This window comes from Lutra lutra, chromosome 13 (genome assembly GCF_902655055.1).
Source record: "Lutra lutra chromosome 13, mLutLut1.2, whole genome shotgun sequence".
Taxonomy (NCBI): domain Eukaryota; kingdom Metazoa; phylum Chordata; class Mammalia; order Carnivora; family Mustelidae; genus Lutra; species Lutra lutra.
In genome coordinates this window covers 84,319,609-84,339,131 of record NC_062290.1, presented here as the reverse complement: position 1 = coordinate 84,339,131, position 19,523 = coordinate 84,319,609, and the positions used below count along the sequence as shown (strand labels likewise).

At 56.1% G+C, this 19,523-nt stretch overlaps 1 protein-coding gene across 14 annotated transcripts in view; it reads left to right on the top strand.

The window, feature by feature from the left end:
• The window catches only part of DENND1A (DENN domain containing 1A), a 504,146-nt gene extending 485,145 nt beyond the window's left edge, over window positions 1–19,001 (top strand). For 5 of the 14 annotated variants that reach the window (XM_047699501.1, XM_047699499.1, XM_047699497.1 and 2 more), the window contains 4 exons: window positions 12,435–12,512; window positions 12,634–12,762; window positions 15,290–15,548; window positions 16,562–19,001. In XM_047699501.1, the coding sequence (XP_047555457.1) occupies window positions 12,435–12,512; window positions 12,634–12,762; window positions 15,290–15,548; window positions 16,562–17,770 (1,675 nt within the window). In that variant the 3' untranslated portion in view covers window positions 17,771–19,001. The other 9 variants (XM_047699505.1, XM_047699503.1, XM_047699500.1 and 6 more) reach the window with 3 other exon arrangements.
• The last annotated feature ends 522 nt before the right edge of the window (window positions 19,002–19,523 follow it).

The window sequence follows — 19,523 nt, the reverse complement described above, 5'->3', positions numbered from 1 at the left end:
AGCCCGGAGGGGCCCGGGCTGGGTGTTCTGCCAGAAACTAGCGCAGGGCCCGGTTCAGAGTCCCATGCGGGATAGATGCTGGAGGGAGGAGGTGAATGACGAGGCAGGTGGACCAGCGATGCCTGGAGATGGAGCTGCCTGAGTGCCACGAGGCTCGGAGCTGCACACAGCCCCAAGTCCAGAACCCTCTGGTGTGCTGCCCTTTGTTGCCAAGGCCCACACAGACTGGGGCTCTGCCCAGACAACTCAGCAGCTACACACTGGCTTCTTGTGAGGCTTTGAAAAAGTACACGAAATCGTCTCAGTCCGGGGTTTGTTAGGGGATCTGTACAGCTGCCCCAGGGACCCTGAAGTCCCTTGGGTGAGGAGAGGAATGCTCCTCCTGTCTGCTTTACTTGCAGAAAAGTTGTCAGGGAAAGAAGCTAAGGGAAATGGCAGGCCCTAGCCAGGGAAGGAGCCAGAAGGAAGAAACAACTCTGAAAGGTCACGCCATGGCCTAACCCCGGCTGCAGTGTTCTTCAGCTCTTCTAGGGCTCTCTGGCTTACAGCCTGGCCTTGCCTGAGACTACTGTGTTCTTAGAGAACCAGCCTACCTGGGCCTGCTTACGGCTTGCCCAGACAGCGGTAGGAGACTGTGTGTGTGTGTGTGTGTGTGTGTGTGTGTGTGTGTGTGCGCGCGCGCGCGCGCGCGCACGCACATCTTGAAAGATGCTTGATTATGCAAAATTTGGAAGAGAGGACTCCTGAAGTTGGTTGTAGGCGTAACTGATCCCCTGCACAATAGGACTGTGGGAATATGAAGGACTAAGTCCCTGGCCACCACTGGCATGGATTATGATTGCCCCCTTGTGGAGAAAATGCCATATAGCTTCAGAGTGCCCCAGACCCCAAAGATTTCTCCTTAGGGAGGGATGAAATGAGTTACTTTTCTTGAAAACCATGTCTTTAAAACTGGGCTAAATCTTTAAGACGCTGTGTGGGGAGACAGGGTCACCGGCCTGTGGATACTGAAATGCAAACCCAGAGTGTCCTTGCTTTGCCCAAGAGCACACCAGACCAGCAACGCTCCACATTTCACTGAAAAGCATTTCCCATGCTGTGTCCGGGTCACCGAGTAGAGGTCGGAATTCCTAATTATGTTTATTTATGCCGTTGCTCTCCCAGCCCCATGATAGGGGATGTGTCTTCAGTATATGCCAGAGAGCCAGTGTCTGGTAATCCTGTCCTCCTGGGCGTCAGCATGACTGGGCCCATACCACTTTCCGTTTGTTTTTGCAGTGTGCCTTGTTTGGATGTCTGTCCAGGAAATGTTTAGGGTTGAAACAAACCAGTGGGAGCATGGGAGCTAGTTTAGGGGGTTGGCAAACTGGCAGCGATCAGAAATAAATGAGAACTTCTCTGTGGCCAGGGCTCAGCAGCCCCAGCCCTCCAGGTGATCAAGGTGCACGTTTGGGGATATGATTCCGAGAGTTTCTGTTCACAGTCTTTAATGGTGGGCAAGGGGGGAGCTGTTCTCCCATAATACCAGTGACATCTCTGGTACAACTGGGGTATTTTCCTGCATCTCTTCCCATGCTGCCTCCCAACCCCCAACCTCCCCCCCACCCCGTTGTGCTCCTCCATTTCCAAATGCCATGTCACAACAGCACTTGGATGTGTTTTTCTCAACTGTCATCAGCTCCAGCTGGCAAGACCAAGTTCTTGAAACACAGGAAGCATCCAGCGGAAAATATTTTAATAAAACAGACTCCTCATAAAATATTGTTCTGCGGGGGAAAGAAACCAGCTCCACCAATCTGTCAGCATTGTGCTGGGAGACACGAGAAGACAAGCCGGCAGGCAGGAGCCAGATCCTAATGGGCCTTTGTTGCGGGTGGTTCCGTGTGGGGCACATGGACTCCGTGCCTGGCCCTTTAATCTGGCCTGGATTTTGTGGACTCACGGATCTCTGTCTCCACTGGGAATATCAAAGTACACGGCAACTTAGAGGGTTTGGCCCGCAGAGAGAGATACAGGATCTTTGAAGTGGCGGGAGGGGTTCAGTCGTCCTGACTTCTCGCCCCAACTCTCACTTCCAAACAGCACATTAAATAATTAACTTTGTGGACAGCAAGACGGAGCTGATTAACAATAAGACAGTCTCCCTGGCCTCCCGCAGCAGCTCAGCGTCTGGAATTCATCAAGGCCCGGTAGCATCGGCTGCCAGCTCTGCGGCCGGGCCCTCCATCGGATCCAGTTTTTTCCTTCCAGATGATGTCCATCTGTCCATTCACGCATCCGTTCACTCCACAGAGAGCTTCCAAAACCGACCCGGTGTGAGCGATTTGGGATGTTTAAGACAAGGCCTTTAAAGACAATCCCCTTGCTGACTCTTCTGTGACTCGCATTTTCCTGAAACAAAATTTCTCGTATGTCAGATGTCCTTTCTTCATCAAAGGTGGGTGTCCTCGCCCCTCTAAAGCCATCCGATGACAACGGGAAGAACGCTTCCGAAAGATTTCCGGGGAAAACATTCCCTCTGTTTTTCAGCTAACACTTGTTAATTAATATTCAGTGATGATTTCTCCTCAAGAAGTACTAGCTACTTGCATTATTATTCAGGACGGGCTGATGGAAGGCCCTGAGGGTTCCCTAGGGTGAGAGCTCGGGCCAGGAGGGGTCAGGCAGCACGGGCTGTGGGTCAGAGGCCGTCCAGCAGCAAGTGCAGTCGAGCACCTCTTGTGTTCTAGGCCCTCTTCTGCTGGTGTTTGTTTCTTCTTGCACCGAAGGGGAACTCAGCAAATATATGTGCTCAGTGTTCCCGGGTCACCCGGCTAGAAGGTGGCAGAGCGAGGACTCCAGATGCTGCTTGATTCATTTTCTCAGCTACACTCTGCTGCCCGCAGGGGTCCCTGGTCAGTTTGGCTTTGCCTAGAGAGACGGTTCTGGGTCCTGTGTTCTAAGATGACTTGCCCCACACGCCTCTCTTCTTCTCTGTCTCCTCAAAATCGGGAATTGGAGCTGTTCTGTCCACCAGTGTCCCCTGGTGTCTGAGTGTTTCTACCTGGAGAAGGAAAGACAAGCAACACTGACTGAACGTCCTTGGGACTGTGAAGGGGAGGTGGTAGCTTTCACATCTAACAGGGAAACTGAGGCTTAGTGGGGGACTTTATAGTAGAACTAGCGCAGGGTCTGCAGGCTAGAAACTGGTAGCATCAGCTGTCTGCTGACACAGACCTTACCCCTTCCTCTGTACCATCCAGCCTTTTTGTTGAGAACCTAAATAGGACCATGAGCTACTCTGAGTGATGGGGACAGTGGTGGCGGGAGGGGGCACGATGAGGTCCCCATCTCCCACCTGCGAACGGTCATTTCAGCCGCAGTGTGCGTGGCTGTCAGGCCCCAGCTTATGTCCCCCTCACCTTGCCAGGTGTAAGAGAATTTCCCACTGAATGTGATGCTTAGAAGGAGCCAACAGCAGTCTCTAGAAGGCCGCACCGTGCTCAGGACTGCCCAGCCGTCAGGATCACACCCAGCATTCAGAGGAGGCCAAAGGCAGGGAGTCACCTGCTGGTCCCCAGGCGCCCCTCTCTGCCAGGTTGCCTGTCATTTGTTCCCCACAGCGGGGGCCGGGCAGTACCCCTCTCAGAGTCGAGGAGGGTACACAGGGACGTGGTCAGCCTCCACCTTGTTTAACCTTAACAGCCCAGAAGGGGGCAGTTCGCTGTCTTCTGAGCCTTAATGGCCAAGAGGCTGACAGTCAGGGTAGCTCAGAGACGCACACAGGGCCGACCAGCTGCACAGCCTGAACTCGTGACCGCACACCTCTGTCTCCCCTCCGGCAGGTGAGCCCCACAGCACCCTCACGGGGGTCCTATCTACGGGCTGGTTATTTGAAGTTTCGTTGTACTGAGTAGGAGTGGTCCAGATTCAGGCGCCGAGGGCCCACCAGCCATCTTCCGGCTCACCTGGCTGACCGGATTTGTACAAAATCTGCTCTTTTCAAACAATTTCTGTGTGTCTGTAAAAAATAACCCGATAACCTTATAATCCAGGAGTTTGGGAAAAGACACAAGTTCATTCTGAACCTCACTCCTTGTTAGCATTTCTGCAGCTTCCCCTCCGGGGTTTGTCCTGTAGATCATTTGCAGAGCCGCAATCTCCTTGCTGTACTCCAGCCGCTGGACTCGCCCCGTGTCCTTGTAACCCCCGCTGCTCACAGCTGTGGCAGGATCCCGCTTGGTGTGCAGGCGTGGTCCGCCTCACTACACCCCTCATACTGGTCTGTAGATTGTTCTAGGGGTTCACGAACATGAAACACCAAAATAAATACCCTTGTTCTTAAAGCTTTTCTCATTTGATACCATCCAAGGAATGGAACGATTAACAGCTACCATTAGCCAAGAACTACCAGCTGAGCACCTTGCGTACGCCATTTCACTTAATCCTCAAGAAATCCGGGGGAGTAGGTATTGTTAGCTCGATTTTATAGGAGTAGCTGCGACCCTGAGAGGTTGTCACCGCCCTGTACCCCAAGTCCTAGAGGCAGATTTCTGTTCCATGTTGCTAAAGAACTTGCTAAAAGAATTGTACCACTTTATACTCCCACCAAAACTCTGGACTCCCTGTGAATCTGGGTCTGGGGGACCCAGAGGAACATGCATTAGAAATCCTTCTGAGCAAGGAGAAATCCTACGGGTTGCTCTGGCCGGACAGACGGACAGACAGTCTGTGCACCAAACTGCCGGCCCACGCCGCTTAAGGATGGCAGAGTCTCGTCATCCAACTTGCACCACGTGACCCCAGCACCCAAAGCCCCAGAAGATTAAAATAAGATCAGAAGAAGCTGCCAGAAGCATTTAGTGAGAGCTCTGCCCAAAGACGAGGTCTCAGAACTCTGCAGCTGTGTCTCTTCGGCCAGTGGCACACAATGGGCTGCTCCCCACCATCTCAAGACCTGGGCTTGGCACGGCCTCAGTGGTGCTGGCCATGGCTCACACACGGGTAGACCCCCTCTCTCTCCCCACCAGGCCCAGAGCTGCCCCAGGGTGTGTGGTTGGTGAGCCACTAGGCTGGTGGGCTGGTGCGTGGGAGGCAGGGGGGCTCTGGCACCCCACAGCGGCCAGCCAGAGACCCTGGGCAAGACTCTCTCCCCTCTTTTTTCCAACACAAGGACTGTTCACATCCCAAAGAGCACAATTTGGGGAACTGCCCACAGGAGCCACACTAGCATCCTAAGGTGGCTGGTACACCGGTCTCCCCTCCCGCAGCGGCCTAATGCTCACCCTGGTGCCTCCCCATGAGCTGGACCCTCCTCTCCCCACACCCACAGTCCACCCACTTCCCCGGATACAGGGCCGACCTTCCACGTTGCAGTATTCCCTTTATGTGACACACAGGCGCGGGTGCACACATGCACCCCGCCCCCCCGGCCTCCTTCTCCCGCCCACCACTTGGGGGTCTGGGAGCTCCTCTAGGGCCGGGCCCTTTAGCTTCGACTCTTGGACTCCTGGACCAGAGCCTCGGCCAGACCTCTGCTCCAGGATGTTTCCTAAATGAATGAATAAGGGAATCACTGAAGGCAGCCTGAAGCTGATAGGTCAGCACCCTGAACATGGCGAAGGGCTGTCAGTTAACCATAAACGTGTAAAGAGCACCTACTACATGCCAGATGTGATTGGGTTGTGACTCTGAGGCTACCAGCCCCTCTCCCGCCCAGAGCCATTTAAGAGCCAGAAACTGCCATCCGCCCCAGGAGCCAGTCTCCAAGATGCCAGCTGGGCCCTGGGCCCCGGGGGTGGGGACAGCTGTCTAGGTACGACCCACTGGCAGCCTTCCAGGACCTACTCCCTGAGTGGCCAGGAGTCCAAACACCAGAGCAGAAGGTCCCAGACCCAATTAGCAATGTGAGAGGCCCCTGACCCAACTCAGGCCCCCAATTCCCTCTCCAACAGTGGGTTCCGGGCCCTGGAGACAAAGCCATGCCAGGAGCCAGACGTGGGTCTGAGCCCAGACTGAAAAGCAGGAACTGCCACGGAGTCCCCAGGGACGGACAGCAGCAGGAAAACACAGGTTTCCCTCATCCGCAGCCACTTTTGCCTGACGGCCGAAGGGAAGGACCTCTCCAAGGAGCAGTCGAGACAGGAGTTAGTGCCCCGCCTGTAAGACTTGCTGGTTTCAGCCCCCTCCAAAAGCTTTGCCGCCTCCCCTGAGCCCCTCCCTCTTCCCAGCATCACGGCGCCGTGTCTCATGCCTGTTTCAGGCTGGCACTTCCACATGTCACCTTGGTTAACCTCCCCACACCCCAAAAGTCTTCGCGGTGCAGGTGTGTTGGCCTGTTCAGCCATGAAGGAAGCAAAGCTCTAACACAGGTGGAATGACCTACCTTGGATCCAGAATGTGCACCCACGCCCGCGTCCACTGCTCTCTCACCAGACACCCTGCCCTCCACCACGGCTCCCACGGTCCCCACAAAAGACTCAGGCTCATGGCAGGCAAAGGCCATCTTCGGGGAGAGAGGGGCAGTTGTTTCTCACAATCTATACAACTTCTTTTCCAGATAGGAAAAGTGTGGAAGGTGGCCCCATCCCCCCAAGATGTCCCCATCCCCATCTTCCCTCTACTAAGGAGCCTGAAGAGTGAGACAGTAGAGTGAAGCCCTTGTCCTGCGTTCGGGCCTCTCCACCCATGCGTGTGTTCACCCAGTGGCCCGGGAAGGACTTCTCAGGGTGTCTGGAGGCAGGGGTGTGGACATGTGAAATTGACACTGGTGATTTTTTGAAAGAAGGGATGAATGAATGAGTGTATGATGAGTACAGTGAGTACAGTGAGGTTGATAATGTAGTCAAACAGATGGACTCACACAGATCAGAAAGGCAAAGGGCATAACGAGCCCGAGAGAGAGAGAGATGGAGCCAAGCCAGTAAGGTCCCCTGCTGCCTCCACAGCCCCCACATCACTCCCTAACCCCTCCTGTCGTCTCGGTCCTCATGCAGGTTCAAGACCCTCCACCACCTGGTGTCTGCCAACCCTGCCAGCCCCTTTTCTCAAAACCCCCACCCTAACCTCAAGCCCCGTGTGCCCACTCCTCCCAGGGACACCTGCAGCCTCCTCCGTACTCGTGACTGAAAGCGCAGCTCCCGCATCACCTCCCAAGGGAGCCTCCTCCGAGATCCCCTGAGCCAAGTATACCCCCACCACTGCCCTCTGGCAAAGCAAGTCCCCAGTGGTGTGAGAAAAACCTGATCTCACAGCCACCTGTCCCCAGAAGGCCAGTTCACCTGACAGGCAGAACTGGTGATCGTGACTCATTACAGCAGTGATTCTGTCTTATTGTTTCACAGTAGAGACTCACGTACAGCGGCGTGGAAAGACCCAGTGTCCAGCAGGTTCTCCATCTGTCTCCTCTTTCTCCTTGGAAATGGTCCTAGCCATTAGCCCAGGTCACACAGAGGATAGCGCCAGCGCCGGTCCAGAGCTTCCCCGCCGTGGGTCTCACACCAAGCTCGTTTCCCCCAAAGACCACCCTGACTTGCTTCAGAGTCTTGTTCTATTGTTTTCACCTGTGCACATGCTCAAGCATGGTCTGGGGTCCCGGCCCCACATTACGGTGATGGGGAGATGGCGTGACCGGATCCCCAGAAGGGTTCTGTCCGGTAATTCTGACATGCTGTGATAGGCCAGGCTGGAGACCACCGACCTTGACCGGGAAGGTTTTTGAAGGCAGGAAGCACCTTATATTCATCCTTGAATGCCTAGGGAAGACCCTTCACAGGATGAAAATGCCCAGAATCTATTTGTTGGCAGGTGAACGTGGTCTATTGGTAGTAAATTGAGTATGTACTATGGCGCGGGGCATGAGGCAAAGCCCTTTATGAATAATTCCATTCAGCTTTTCGAAAACCCCATCAGGAGGGGTGTAGAATCCCCATTTTACAGCTAAGAAATTGAGGTGCAGGGAACTGTAAAATGACTTTCCTGAGCTCATCTGGCTGGGAAGTGGGGGATGGTGGAAAGCGGGACAGACTGGCATCTCTGGGCAGGCAGGACCTGGCCTCGTCCTGGGGCCTGTCCCCGCTCATCAGCCCAACCAGAGCCTCGTCATCAGAGGATGCCAGGGTGGCCGAGACATTTACCAAGGAAAGATCCTTTGTGCTGGAGTGAAAGGATCCTTTAAAAATGATCACCAGCTCCCCTCGTTACCTCCGGAGACCGAGTCCTTGCTGATTTTTTTTTTTCCCTTCTTTATCTCAAGTACATTTAAATGTCAATTAAATTTGAAATATCTACATTTGTCAGCATTTCATTTTGGGCCAGCGTGACGTGCTGCTGATTTGTCCACGCGATGTGACACATGAAAAAAACTCTCAAGATGCAGATCTTCCTCATTAAAAAATAAGCCCGTGCGATCCCGGCGAGGCGGAGAGCCACAGAGCACGTCCCTGCTTCCTGACGCCGTGTCTCTGACATGGTATTTAAAAAGGAACAGCCGCGCCTGTCACCACTGTCACACGCGCCCGCTAACCGGCGACACGTTAAACCAAACATTAGAAAGGGTTCGGGAAGTCATCTGCATGGGAACTCCGAGCCGAGATGAGGTGGGCAGAGGCGGGAGCAGCCGTGGGAGACGATGGGGTCTGAATGGTGATGGACAGCGGGCCTTTCTTTCTTGCCAAGACTCCGGCAGCCCTCGCCGGGTAGCCAAGTTCACCACGACCTGCCTTTTCACAGACAGCTCTTTGTGTGTAAGAAAATCCAGGCAAGTGGTGGGTGGCAGACTGCAGGGTAGTCGCTGAATTGGGTTAATGAGGGAAGAGGTACACTTTTTTTTTTTCCCCTCATATTCTGCCTTAAGCTAATAAAAAATTTAAACCTGGACATTTTCAACGATTCGTCCTTTATCTCTGACAAATATCTGGCTGTATGTTTCATAGGAGGACATGAGCAGCCGAATTTAAATAAGTTTATTTTGAAATCTCACTTCTTATTAGAAGTAGAAGGGGGAAAGCCCTACCCCTTCTTTCATTGTTTCAGGTCTGCAGGACTGAAGAGGCAGGACCCCAAAGTGGTTTCGAGTCAGGCAGACCCAGATTCCTGGCTCTACGAAGAGCCGCTGTGTGACAGTGGGCCAGTGACTACGCCTCTCTGAGCTTTGGCTTTTCTATCCACAAAGGGAGGATGTGATCAGGAATTAATGAGAAACTGTACAAACGACATTTAGCCTAACACTTGTAAGTACAGCCAGTCTCACCACCGTCATCCATGTGGCCCGAAGCCTGAAAAAAAACACCGATCAGACCAAACCACCCCTGGCAAGGTTCTCTGTCACTCTGGAGAGAGAGATGGTGTGTTAAGGAGACACCCCGGGCCTCTTACTGAAGCCACAACCCAGCCCGCCTGGTCTGGCCAGGAGAGCTGACTGGTGAGGGAAAGTGGTTTGTGAGCTGGAAGCTGAGGTTCCCTCTTCCCCTTCTGGCCCCCCCAGGGCCCGCTCCACCACCACACCGGTGTGGGAGGACATGGGATTGGACAGGACTGTGAACTCCAGCGGCCTGGCTGGGTGAAGCCACGGTCCAGCCCAGCACAGAGGCTCTCTGCTCGCACGCTAATCCAGACACTCCTGGCAGCTCATGTGCGGAGCTGTGATCTCGGCTTCCTCGTCAGAGCCAGAGGAGGGGAGCACGCTCGGACGGGGGCACGTCCCCCTCACGCACGTCTGCCACCAGCCTGGCTGACGGGGATGTGAGGGTCCTGGCCTGGAACCCCTGCTTGTCACTTCCTGGCCAGGGCCTGTGGTCGCGTCTCTCCTCATGGTGATTCCCAGCGCTCAGCCGGCACTGGGTCTGCTCGCAACAAGTGCTCCGGAAGTACATCTTGGTTGGGTGTGCAGATGGATGGACGGATGGACGGATGGACTAATGACAGGCTCGTCCTCCATAAAATCAGTGCAGCGAAGCCTTCCCGCTAGGCTGCTGGGAGGGGTGGAAGTCACCCATGTGAAGCCCCTCGATGTTATCGTAAACCTTTTTCTGAGATTCCCGCCTGCTCCTCTACCCCCAAATGTGGTCCCATTCTACCATCTCAGCATCTCAGAGGACAGATGAGGACCCCAGGGGACACTTTTCTGCTGCGGCCGCAAGCGGATGGAAGGGACAGGTGCTGTTCTGGGGCTCCAGGAAGATAGGGGACGGGGTGGGGCCTGCCTTGTCTCCCCAGCGCACTGGCTTCCGTTCCTGCAATCACGAACCTCCATTGCACAAACGTGCCGCACGTGGGGGTCAAGAGAAGGACGAGCCAGGCCACAGCCCTTGAGGACCTCGACTCAGAAACGGAACTGCAGGAAGTTCAGGGATACCAATGAAGTGCCCCAACACGCAGCCCAAGGGGGACGCGAACTCCATCTGGGGGAGGACTCCAGCTGGGAGTTCCAGGAAGGCTTTCGAGAACACCAAGCGAGCCGGGTCTTCAGACCGAAGAGCAGTCAGTGCACCAGGCCGAGGCGACAGGGGGTTCTGTGGGCTGTGCAGGGGAGGGCAGGAGGAGGCAGCAGAAGTGGACAGGGCTGGGCAGACAGCACGGTGTCTACCCTGCATGGAGCCTGGGCTTGGCCCTGCCTCCCCACAGACCTCGCCCCTGCCCACCCAGCACATTCCACAAGCTCCCCAGTGTGGAGCCTGAGGCCAGGGTACCTGTCTATCCCTCTAGCCCTCCTCACCTGTCTGGGAAATCCACCCAGTGCTAGAAGTGAGTGCATCCCCCTAACTTTTAAACGGTTGAGTAAACCATTCTGTAAATGTCTGAACCTCATTGTTCCGAACCCTTAACGGGTTTACTCTCCACACAACCAATGCCCTCGGCATTGCTACTGGGGCCATGCACGTGCAGGCGTTAAGCAGGAGAGTGACAAGGTTGGGTCTGTGATGCACAGCAGGGTTCCAGTAGCTGCACGAAGTGGTCCTTTTTGCCACACCGTGTTTTAGGTCCCAGGGGATGTGGCAGGAGCCGGGCGGCCTTGATTCTGTGGGTCACATCGTCCTGCCCTCTTTCCTGACACCAGAGGAAAACATGCGACCTAAGCCAATGCTCTCTCTGGTCCAGGAAGGGCTGCGTCCCTTACCATCCAGGGAGGTGGCCTGGGCAAGGACAGGAGTTCGGTGACCCGCCACCTCCCTGTCCCTGTTCGCGACCCTGGCCAAGCGGATTCCCTTCTCTGAGCCTTGGTCTCCGCTTCAGTATGAGGGCAAAGCTCTTAGCCTGCCTGACGTGCAAGGATAACACGAGGAGGGAGGGTCGAGGTGGGCACAGGCCGGGGAGCTCTGCAGCGCTGGGGGCCAGCCCTGGTTCTACTTACAGAAGATGAGCGCATCGCTGGAGACAACTGGCTTGGCACCTGACGGCAGGTCACGGCACAACCCGCTCTCCCGGTCCCTCACCACCCTCCAGCGTGGTTCCCATTCACTTTTTCAGACGGGGCGCCCTTTTTTGCCATGAAACCCAGAAGGAACTGCGTCAGAAAGCAGAGAAAGGACCTGCTGTGTCCAGGGGTGGGGAGAGAGGAGACTGCCCCCAGCTCGGACACCCCTACACTTCCCGCCCCACCCTCTCCCGAACTTCACCCCCCACCCCCGGGGATTCTTGGAGCCCGTCCAGCGGCTGCGGGGGGCCAGATGGGACCCGAGCTTGCTGGGTCCGGCTCCCCTCTCGCAAGCCGTCCACTCGTGGGCCCAGGTCGGTGTATAATTCATGGTGGCCGCGTGGACTTTCTCGGGGCTGCGCGGTGTTTGTGTTTATGGAGGTAGCGCTCACAGGTGGCTGACAAGGGAGATGTATTTTTTATAACAATGAATATTTAATTTCCACATCACAGATGAAAAGACTCTCTGAAGAGGCGTGTGAGAGAGACTCGGGAGAGCAGCCGCTAATCAGGAGGGGGCCCTCTAGCCCGAGCCCCTCCACGTGGCTCACTTTGTTCTGTAACTTTCTGTTTTTATGTTTTCCTGCTTACTGAAGTTGATACGCGCATTGTGGAAAGTGCAGAAGACACGGAAAAATTAAAGGAGGCCGGGTGGGGGGATGTCACCCCCGAGCCCCCTAGCTTTTGTCGACATGTACATACATCCCTTTCCAGTCTTTTTTCCCTGCTTTTTTTCATAAGTAGGTGAGAGAGAATGTAGTCTAATCACAGTTCTGCATCGTGGTGTGGAGGTTTTTCTCTTTTATAAACATTCTGGGTGATGGGTGACTCCTTTTTGGCCAAGTATACGGGAATTCACCAGCCTCCTATTGCTGGAAACGTAGGACGTGCCGTGTTTGAAGATTGTGAGCAAAGCAGCAGTGAACGTCTTTGTGCATTGTTCTTTGCTACATTTGGGGTTATCTCAATGGAAGGGGAGGGTATGAGGTCATAGGAGAGTGGATCACATGTTTGGCAAACACTCGGCTTCTTTCCTGTCTGGGACCAGCTTCCCTGCCTCGGGACCTGTCAGGCCTCCCAGGCCCTCCCCCCAGCCTTCTCCAGGGAGCCTCTACCTCAGGTTGGCAGAGGGAGCCCAGGGCCAGGCGCTGTGCCCAGAGGCCACCCCCTCCCACCCCGCCACGTGGCGTTCCGAGGGTACCTCCTAACCGCCTCTTCTCTCTTGTCTTCCTCCGCCCCAGCCTGGTAAAGCCCTTGCGACACTATGCGGTCTTCCTGTCCGAAGACTCCTCTGACGATGAATGCCAGCGGCAAGAGGGCCCGAGCTCTGGCTTCACCGAAAGCTTTTTCTTCTCCGCCCCCTTTGAATGGTCTCTCCTTCCTTCTTCCATTTCTCTGAGCTCAACTTGGTGACTCTCCTGGGCCGTGTGGGGGAGGGGGGTCGGTGTCGCTTGCCCTTGTGTGGGGGGAGGGCTGTCTGGAGCTGCTGCCTGCCAGTGCCCCCGTGCCAGCCTGCGGGGTGAGTGCCCCCTTGTGTGCCTCTGCCCAGGACGGCCCTTCTGCCAGCCCCGCAGGCTCTGTGGTGAGGAGCCAGGGGACGGGAGCTGAGTCCCTGGCCCTCCCCCAGGAGAATGCACTTGACTGTTAGCAGAAGTGGTTGTTGATGCCTGAGACCTCTTCTTATCTCAGCACATTTCCAAAAACTGGAGATGGAGGGTCAGATTTGAAGCTTAGAAAAAAACCAAAAAAAAACATTGATAGGGAATGTGTATATTATTGCTGACAGAGACAAGTGTCTTACTGATCCTGACTGTAAGATAATTTTTATTGTTTATAACCTGAGCCTCATCTGAGTAAAAAGAAGGTTCACCCACAATCCAGCCGTCCCCCAGTGTCAAGCTTTGGCAGTTTCCCTTCCTTCATCAGTTCTCAACCCACAAGTTTTTCAGGGCTGGGATTGAGCAAAGGGACAGTTTTTGTCCATCTTTAATGGGAGCCTTTCAGGGAAGAGAGCTGCCCTTTGCTGAACACCCCCGGGGTCTTACAGAAGACGGGATTCATCTCTCCGTCCCCCTCCCAGGTCCCTTCCCTTGGGCTCCTCAGGGCACCTGATTAACCCCCCAGCTCTGCTCCTACCACTGCCCCCCAGGGGTCGGAGGGTTCTGGCCCTTTCTGTCACTTGTGAGCACAGGCGTGTCAGTCCCCTCCTGATCCCCTCACGTAGAAAGAGGTGGCCTAGGTCAGTGCTGCCCAAACTCACATGCCACCTTCTCTGTACGTTGAATCTTTCTTTAAAAATTTTCTGTTAAAATTTTAGTAAATTAACTTTGTCTTGAGCGGTGATATCTGATATCATTGGCCTAATGTATCAATGATCATTTCTACTATTAGTTGAAAGAAAGGCAGAACCACTGGAGTAAGAAATGCTTATCCATGTATCAGCTCAAAATCACCTTGCAGGTAAAAGCGCTCTCCCTGGGTGGTATCCAAGGACTCCCCACCACAGTGGGGTCTCCAGTGGGTCTCCTCTCTACCTTTTAATTCATTGATGCCTTAATTATTTAAATAGTAATAGTGCTCACTCTCTTAGCAGGACCTATGAAAAGTACAGGCTTTTGCATGTGTGGGATTAAAAAGGTAGTGGCCCATATGTTAATTAGTTAAATAAATAAAAATAAATTGCACAGGAGAAGAAAAAAAGGTACTGGGCCATCTTAAGTCAAAATAAAATGTTTTTTTTTTCTGAAAGAATACATTTCTTTCCTTAAGTGTAAGGAGCACTCAGACTTTTCTTTATCCCCTTCATTGTGTTCAAACTTGGTTAAAAGGTCTTTAATTCCTTGGTCAGATGCCTTACAGTGAGTGGGGACTTTTGAAGGCTGTCATACTTGGTGTCCATGACTACCTTTTGCTGTGTGACATAGGGTCAGTTACTTAGCCTCTCTGAACTTGAGTGAGATCCTGAAGGCTGATGAGTCCTTGCGGAGAGATCTAGTATGTTCACTGAGCCCTCCCCTCTGCTGGATCGTCCCTGCCCTGGTTCCTGCACGGGGGCCTTTGGACCAGCAGGTGGCACCCTTCCCCCACTTTACCAGAGCTGTAGGCAGTTTCTGCAGGAACGCAGAGGGCAGAGCCGACTCAGGGTTGATCCAGGCACCCTTCTCCATGTACCCAGTGGTGCCCTAGGGCTCAGGCTTGCGAGAAAGCAAAGTAAAAGAAGCCTTCTGTCATCTATGCCTGGATGAAAGGTACAGAATGCTGTGAACAGCCTCTGTTAGTTGGTTCACATAATTACCACCCCCACATGCAAGGGAAGTACATTCTGGAATGGGGAGAGGCTGAGGTTCAGAGAGGTTAAGAACCTTTTCCAAGGTCCCATAGCAAGAGATGGTAAGATCAGAGCTAGAACCCGTCAGCACAGGCTGAGGCCCACACGGTTCCCTCTGGGGGTCCTGAGCCCTCCTGGGCAGTTGCCCTGGGGACACTTTGCCCAGCTCAGTTCCCTCTGAGCCACAGGGTGGTGGGAGAGCAGAGGCCTGGCTCTGGAATAAGCAGCCCCTCTTCCCTTTTCAGTCCTGTCCCGTTCCTCCTACCTTGCCCAGATGGCCTGCAAGCCCACTAGCCAGTTATATGATGCGTCCTGTGGTTTTCGAGGGAATCAGGTGGCTCCCCTAGTGCAAATGAGTCCCACACTGAGCAGCAGACCCACATGCAGCCCCAGGTCTGGCAGAGTGCCCCTGCCCAGACTCCAGCCCTCACAGGGGCCCCAGGACACTTGCCTGGTCCCATGGCTCCCAAGTGTGCCCCTCAAGGCCCATAGGTTCCTGGGGGTGGGGGCTGCTTGCTCCCCCCGTGGAGGCTCTGGGTGGGAGAACCCGCTGCTCTGCCCCTTCCCAGGCCTCAGCCCTACCGGACGCTCAAGGAATCAGACAGCGCGGAAGGTGATGAGGCAGAGAGCCCAGAGCAGCGAGCGCGGGAGCCCACGAGCCCTGCCCCGGCTCCGCCTGACCGGGCTGCCAGCATCGACCTTCTGGAAGACGTCTTCAACAACCTGGACATGCAGGTCCCACTGCAGCCACTGGGCCAGGCCAAGAGCTTGGAGGACCTTCGGACCCCCAAAGACCTGAGGGAGCAACCGGGAACCTTCGACTATCAGGTATGCTGCCGGCAGGTACGGGGACCTGCTAGGGCTGGCGCTGTCCACACAGGAGGCAGGTACCCCCAGGGGACAGGGAAGGAGACCAAGGGAGAAACAGCGATTTTTCCCGGATCCTCAGCCGATGCTCAGGGCCATTCTGCCTGCAAACCCTGCCAGGCAGGCCAGAGCCAAGGACGGCTGTAGAAACGTTACACCTGATGGAAATCAGCCCCTCGCGTCCGTGTGTGCATCGGGCAGAGGTGTGCTGCCGCGCCAGGTCTCCCTCGCCGGACCCCAGCCCCACCAAGTCTCCTTGGAGAGCCTCGGGGTCAGAATTCCTGGGTTCTGTATTATTTGCGTGGGACACTGATTGTCCATCATGACTTGCAATCTGTCACACTCCCTCTCTGGGCCTGTTTGCCCACTTGCGAGTGGAGGCTGCTGGTGGAGTCGCTGGGTCTTTGGAATTCCTGAAGCTACCATGGTGAATGCAGCGATCCACACATGCCCTCCCACAGGGAGTTCGCGGTCCCTGCTGCTGACGCCCAGGTAGTGTCACTTGTGAGGGGCAGAGCCGGGACAGGAGCCCAGTCCTGTTTCTCTGCCTACCAAAGAAGACACCTTTGCCCTGGCCCCGTGCCTCACTTGTCCTCAAGTTCACAGGTGATTAAAAGTGCCCACATGCTTTGAAAAGTGAAGAAGTCCCGGCCAATAGATGGCCAATAAATGAAGTCATTTTCCTAAAACTTCTTGGCAACACCGATGTAAAAGGACAGGGGCTTTTTCTGGAATCTCTTTGTGCAGTGAGAAAAAAAAAAAGCCCGGCATAGAGTCTGAAAAGTGAGGAAAACAGTGAGGAAAGCCTGGGCTTGGCATCAGGATAGACCCGGGCTCTCTGCTGGTGTCCTGGGCCCGGCTCCCCAGCTGCCCTGAGTCTCGGGGGGCAGGAGGGTCCCGGGGAAGGGGCCCTGCTGTCTTCCAGTCTGTCCAAGTCAGTCTCTGGTCACTGCCTCCCTCGCTCTCTCCCCCAGAGGCTGGACCTGAGCAGGAGCGACAGGAGCCGTGGGATGTCGATGGCCTTGAAGCTCACCCACCCATACAACAAGCTCTGGAGCCTGGGCCAGGATGACATGGCCATCCCCAGCAAGCCCCCGGCCACCTCCCCCGAGAAGCCCTCCGTCCTGCTTGGGAACTCCCTGGCTCTGCCCCGCATGCTGCCGACCCAGGACAGCATCCTGAACCCCAGTGACAAGGAGGAGGCACCCACTCCCACTCCGGGCAGCATCACCATTCCCCGGCCCCAGGGCAGGAAGACCCCAGAGCTGGGCATCGTGCCTCCACCCCCCACCGCCCGCCCAGCCAAACTTCAGGCTGCCAGCGCCGCCCTCGGGGACTTCTCCTCAGAGCGGCTACAGGCCGAGCGGGAAAGGCGAGCTCCCCGGAGCCCAGCCCCGTTCCCGGGGCTCCTCCCCAGTGCTACCCCACAAGGACCCACCGAACTGCTCCAGCCGCTCAGCCTGGCCCCCGAGGCCACGGGCTCGGGCAGTGACGCCCTGCTGGCCCTCCTGGACCCACTTAACACAGCCTGGTCAGGCAGCCCTCTTCCACCGCGCCCTTCAGCCCCGAGTGTAGCCCCCTCATTCACTTCCCAGTTCAGCTTCCCACCAGCGGGGACCCCCACCCCGTTTCCACAGCCATCACTCAATCCCTTTATCTCCTCTGTGCCTACGGCGCTGCCTGCCATGCCCCTGGTCTCCACAGCGGCCGGGCCTTTTGGGGCACCTCCTGCTTCCCTGGGGCCCACTTTTGCCCCCAGCCTCCTGCTGTCCAATTCTGGCTTCTGTGTCCCACACAGATCTCAGCCCAACCTGTCTGCCCTCTCCATGCCTAACCTCTTCGGCCAGATGCCCATGGGTCCCCCCGCCAGTCCCTTGCAGCCCCTGGGCCCCCCAATGGTTGCCCCGTCAAGGATCCGAACGTTGCCCCTGGCCCGCTCAAGCGCCAGGGCTGCCGAGGCCAAGCAGGGGCTGGTCCTGAGGCCCGGAGACCCCCCACTCCTCCCTCCCAGGCCCCCGCAGGGCCTGGATTCAGCACCGCAGCCCTCTGCTCCTCGGGAGGCCAAAGACCCCTTTGAGGATTTGTTACAGAAGACCAGGCAAGATGTGAGCCCGGCCCCGGCCCCGGCCCCAGCCCCGGGCTCCGTAGAGCAGCTCAGGAAGCAGTGGGAGACCTTCGAGTGAGCTGGTTGCTGGGAGAGGGCGAGCAGGGCCCCTGCACTGCACTGTGGGCCACCGTGCTCCCGGGCTAGCTGGCCCTGCTTCCCCTGCTGCTCTGTTTCTGCCCAGGTTCTACTGGTGGGAAGGGATGGGATCCCTCTCTGCCGCCCCTCCTCCCCTGCACACCACCCATCTCCGAGGTCTGGCTGCTAGAGAATGGTGCCAGTTCTGGCCTGGAAATGGGCCCAGCCCCTGGGCACCCCCCAACCCTGCCGCCACCCTTCCCCTGCACCCCGATTAGGTTTTGCACTAAAGCGGTCAGCTGGGCGAATGACTGTCCCAGACCCGGCCCCAACCGCCTTCCCCCTGGAAACAAGGAGCCCGAGGCTCCACAAGGTTTCTCCTCCCCACCCTGTCGGCCCACCGGCAGCCCGGCCTGCGCACCCCACCAAGACCAGCACAGGAGGCCACATGGGAGCCTCGCGTGAGCGTGTCTGCACCAGACTCATGTGGTTTGGAGTTGGGAGTAAGGAGAATCAGCCTTAGGACGGGGCATTTCCAAACCGGTTCTCTCTAGCAATACGCACACTCGTTCTTTCTTTCGTCAGTCTTCACCTCAGCCCTCAACCTTCAGTTCCTTCTGGCTTGGTAGGGATTTGGGGCTGAGGGGTCCTTGGGAACCCTCTTGACAGCCAAACACAGCCGGGCAGCCGGCCCTGGCTGGGGGCTGGGAGCACCAGCAACTCGGATTTGTAGGAGAAAAAACAGTAGCAGGTAAATTGAGTGCACTAGGAGGCGGCAGGCCCCCGTCCTGTCCTCTCCCTGGCCGCTGGGGTTTCTCCAGCTCTCCAGTGTTACTCAGATGGGGCTCTGCCTCTTGTGCCTGGGACTGTGGGGGGCGGGGCTGAGAAGCAGGCACCCAGATTCCACCTGGGAAGACAAGCTTCATGCCACAGGCTGATGCAGGAGGCCCAGCCGCCTAGGCTCCCTGAGTCAGGAATGGCCAGGGGGCACTGAGCCCTTCTCCAGGCCCTGGCAGGGCGGACAGACGGCTTCTTGCGCAGTTCGGAGATAGAAGGGCCAGGAGCCACCCCCCCACCAACACCCACGTAGCATAGAAATTCCTGAGGCCACTGTCACCAAAGCTCAGTTGAAATGTTTTGTTATTGTTTCTTTTATCTATCTTTTCCTTTTTACTTTATTGATTTGATGAATCTCAAAATTGACTAGTTTCAATAAACCGAGTTAAAATACAGCCCAACCATGTAAGAAAACAACCATCTGAGACACGCAGGAAATTGTGAGCATTTTGACCTGATTTCTCATTTCCTATTTGTGAGTGGTCAGACACACAGTCTCAGAGGTGTCTGACAGGGCAAGGGGGCCCCCAGAGGTCCCTCTAGCCCCGGGGAGCTTTGTCCCCGTCTGAGGGACCCTGAGGCCTGGAGGGCGGGCCCTGAGGTTCTCGGGCATGGGGATGTGACGAGCTGCTGGCCCAGCACGGTGCCCCTTCCTGAGTCGGGCACAGCCCCGTTGGGCAAGTGGCTCTCGGTCCTGGAGGCCTCTCTGGCTGCTGAGGTGGCACAGGGAGCCGCGGGATGTCTGGGCACGCGGGAACCCCCAGGCCTCTCAGGTGTTTCAAGACAAGTTCCAGATCTGCCCACCCATCCTGGGCAGACCCCCTGAGCCCAGCTGGGGAAGGGAAACCTCCCCACCCCACCCCTGTAGGCAGGGAATGGGACAAGAGGTATGGTGGGGCCCCAGGGAAGCAGAGCCC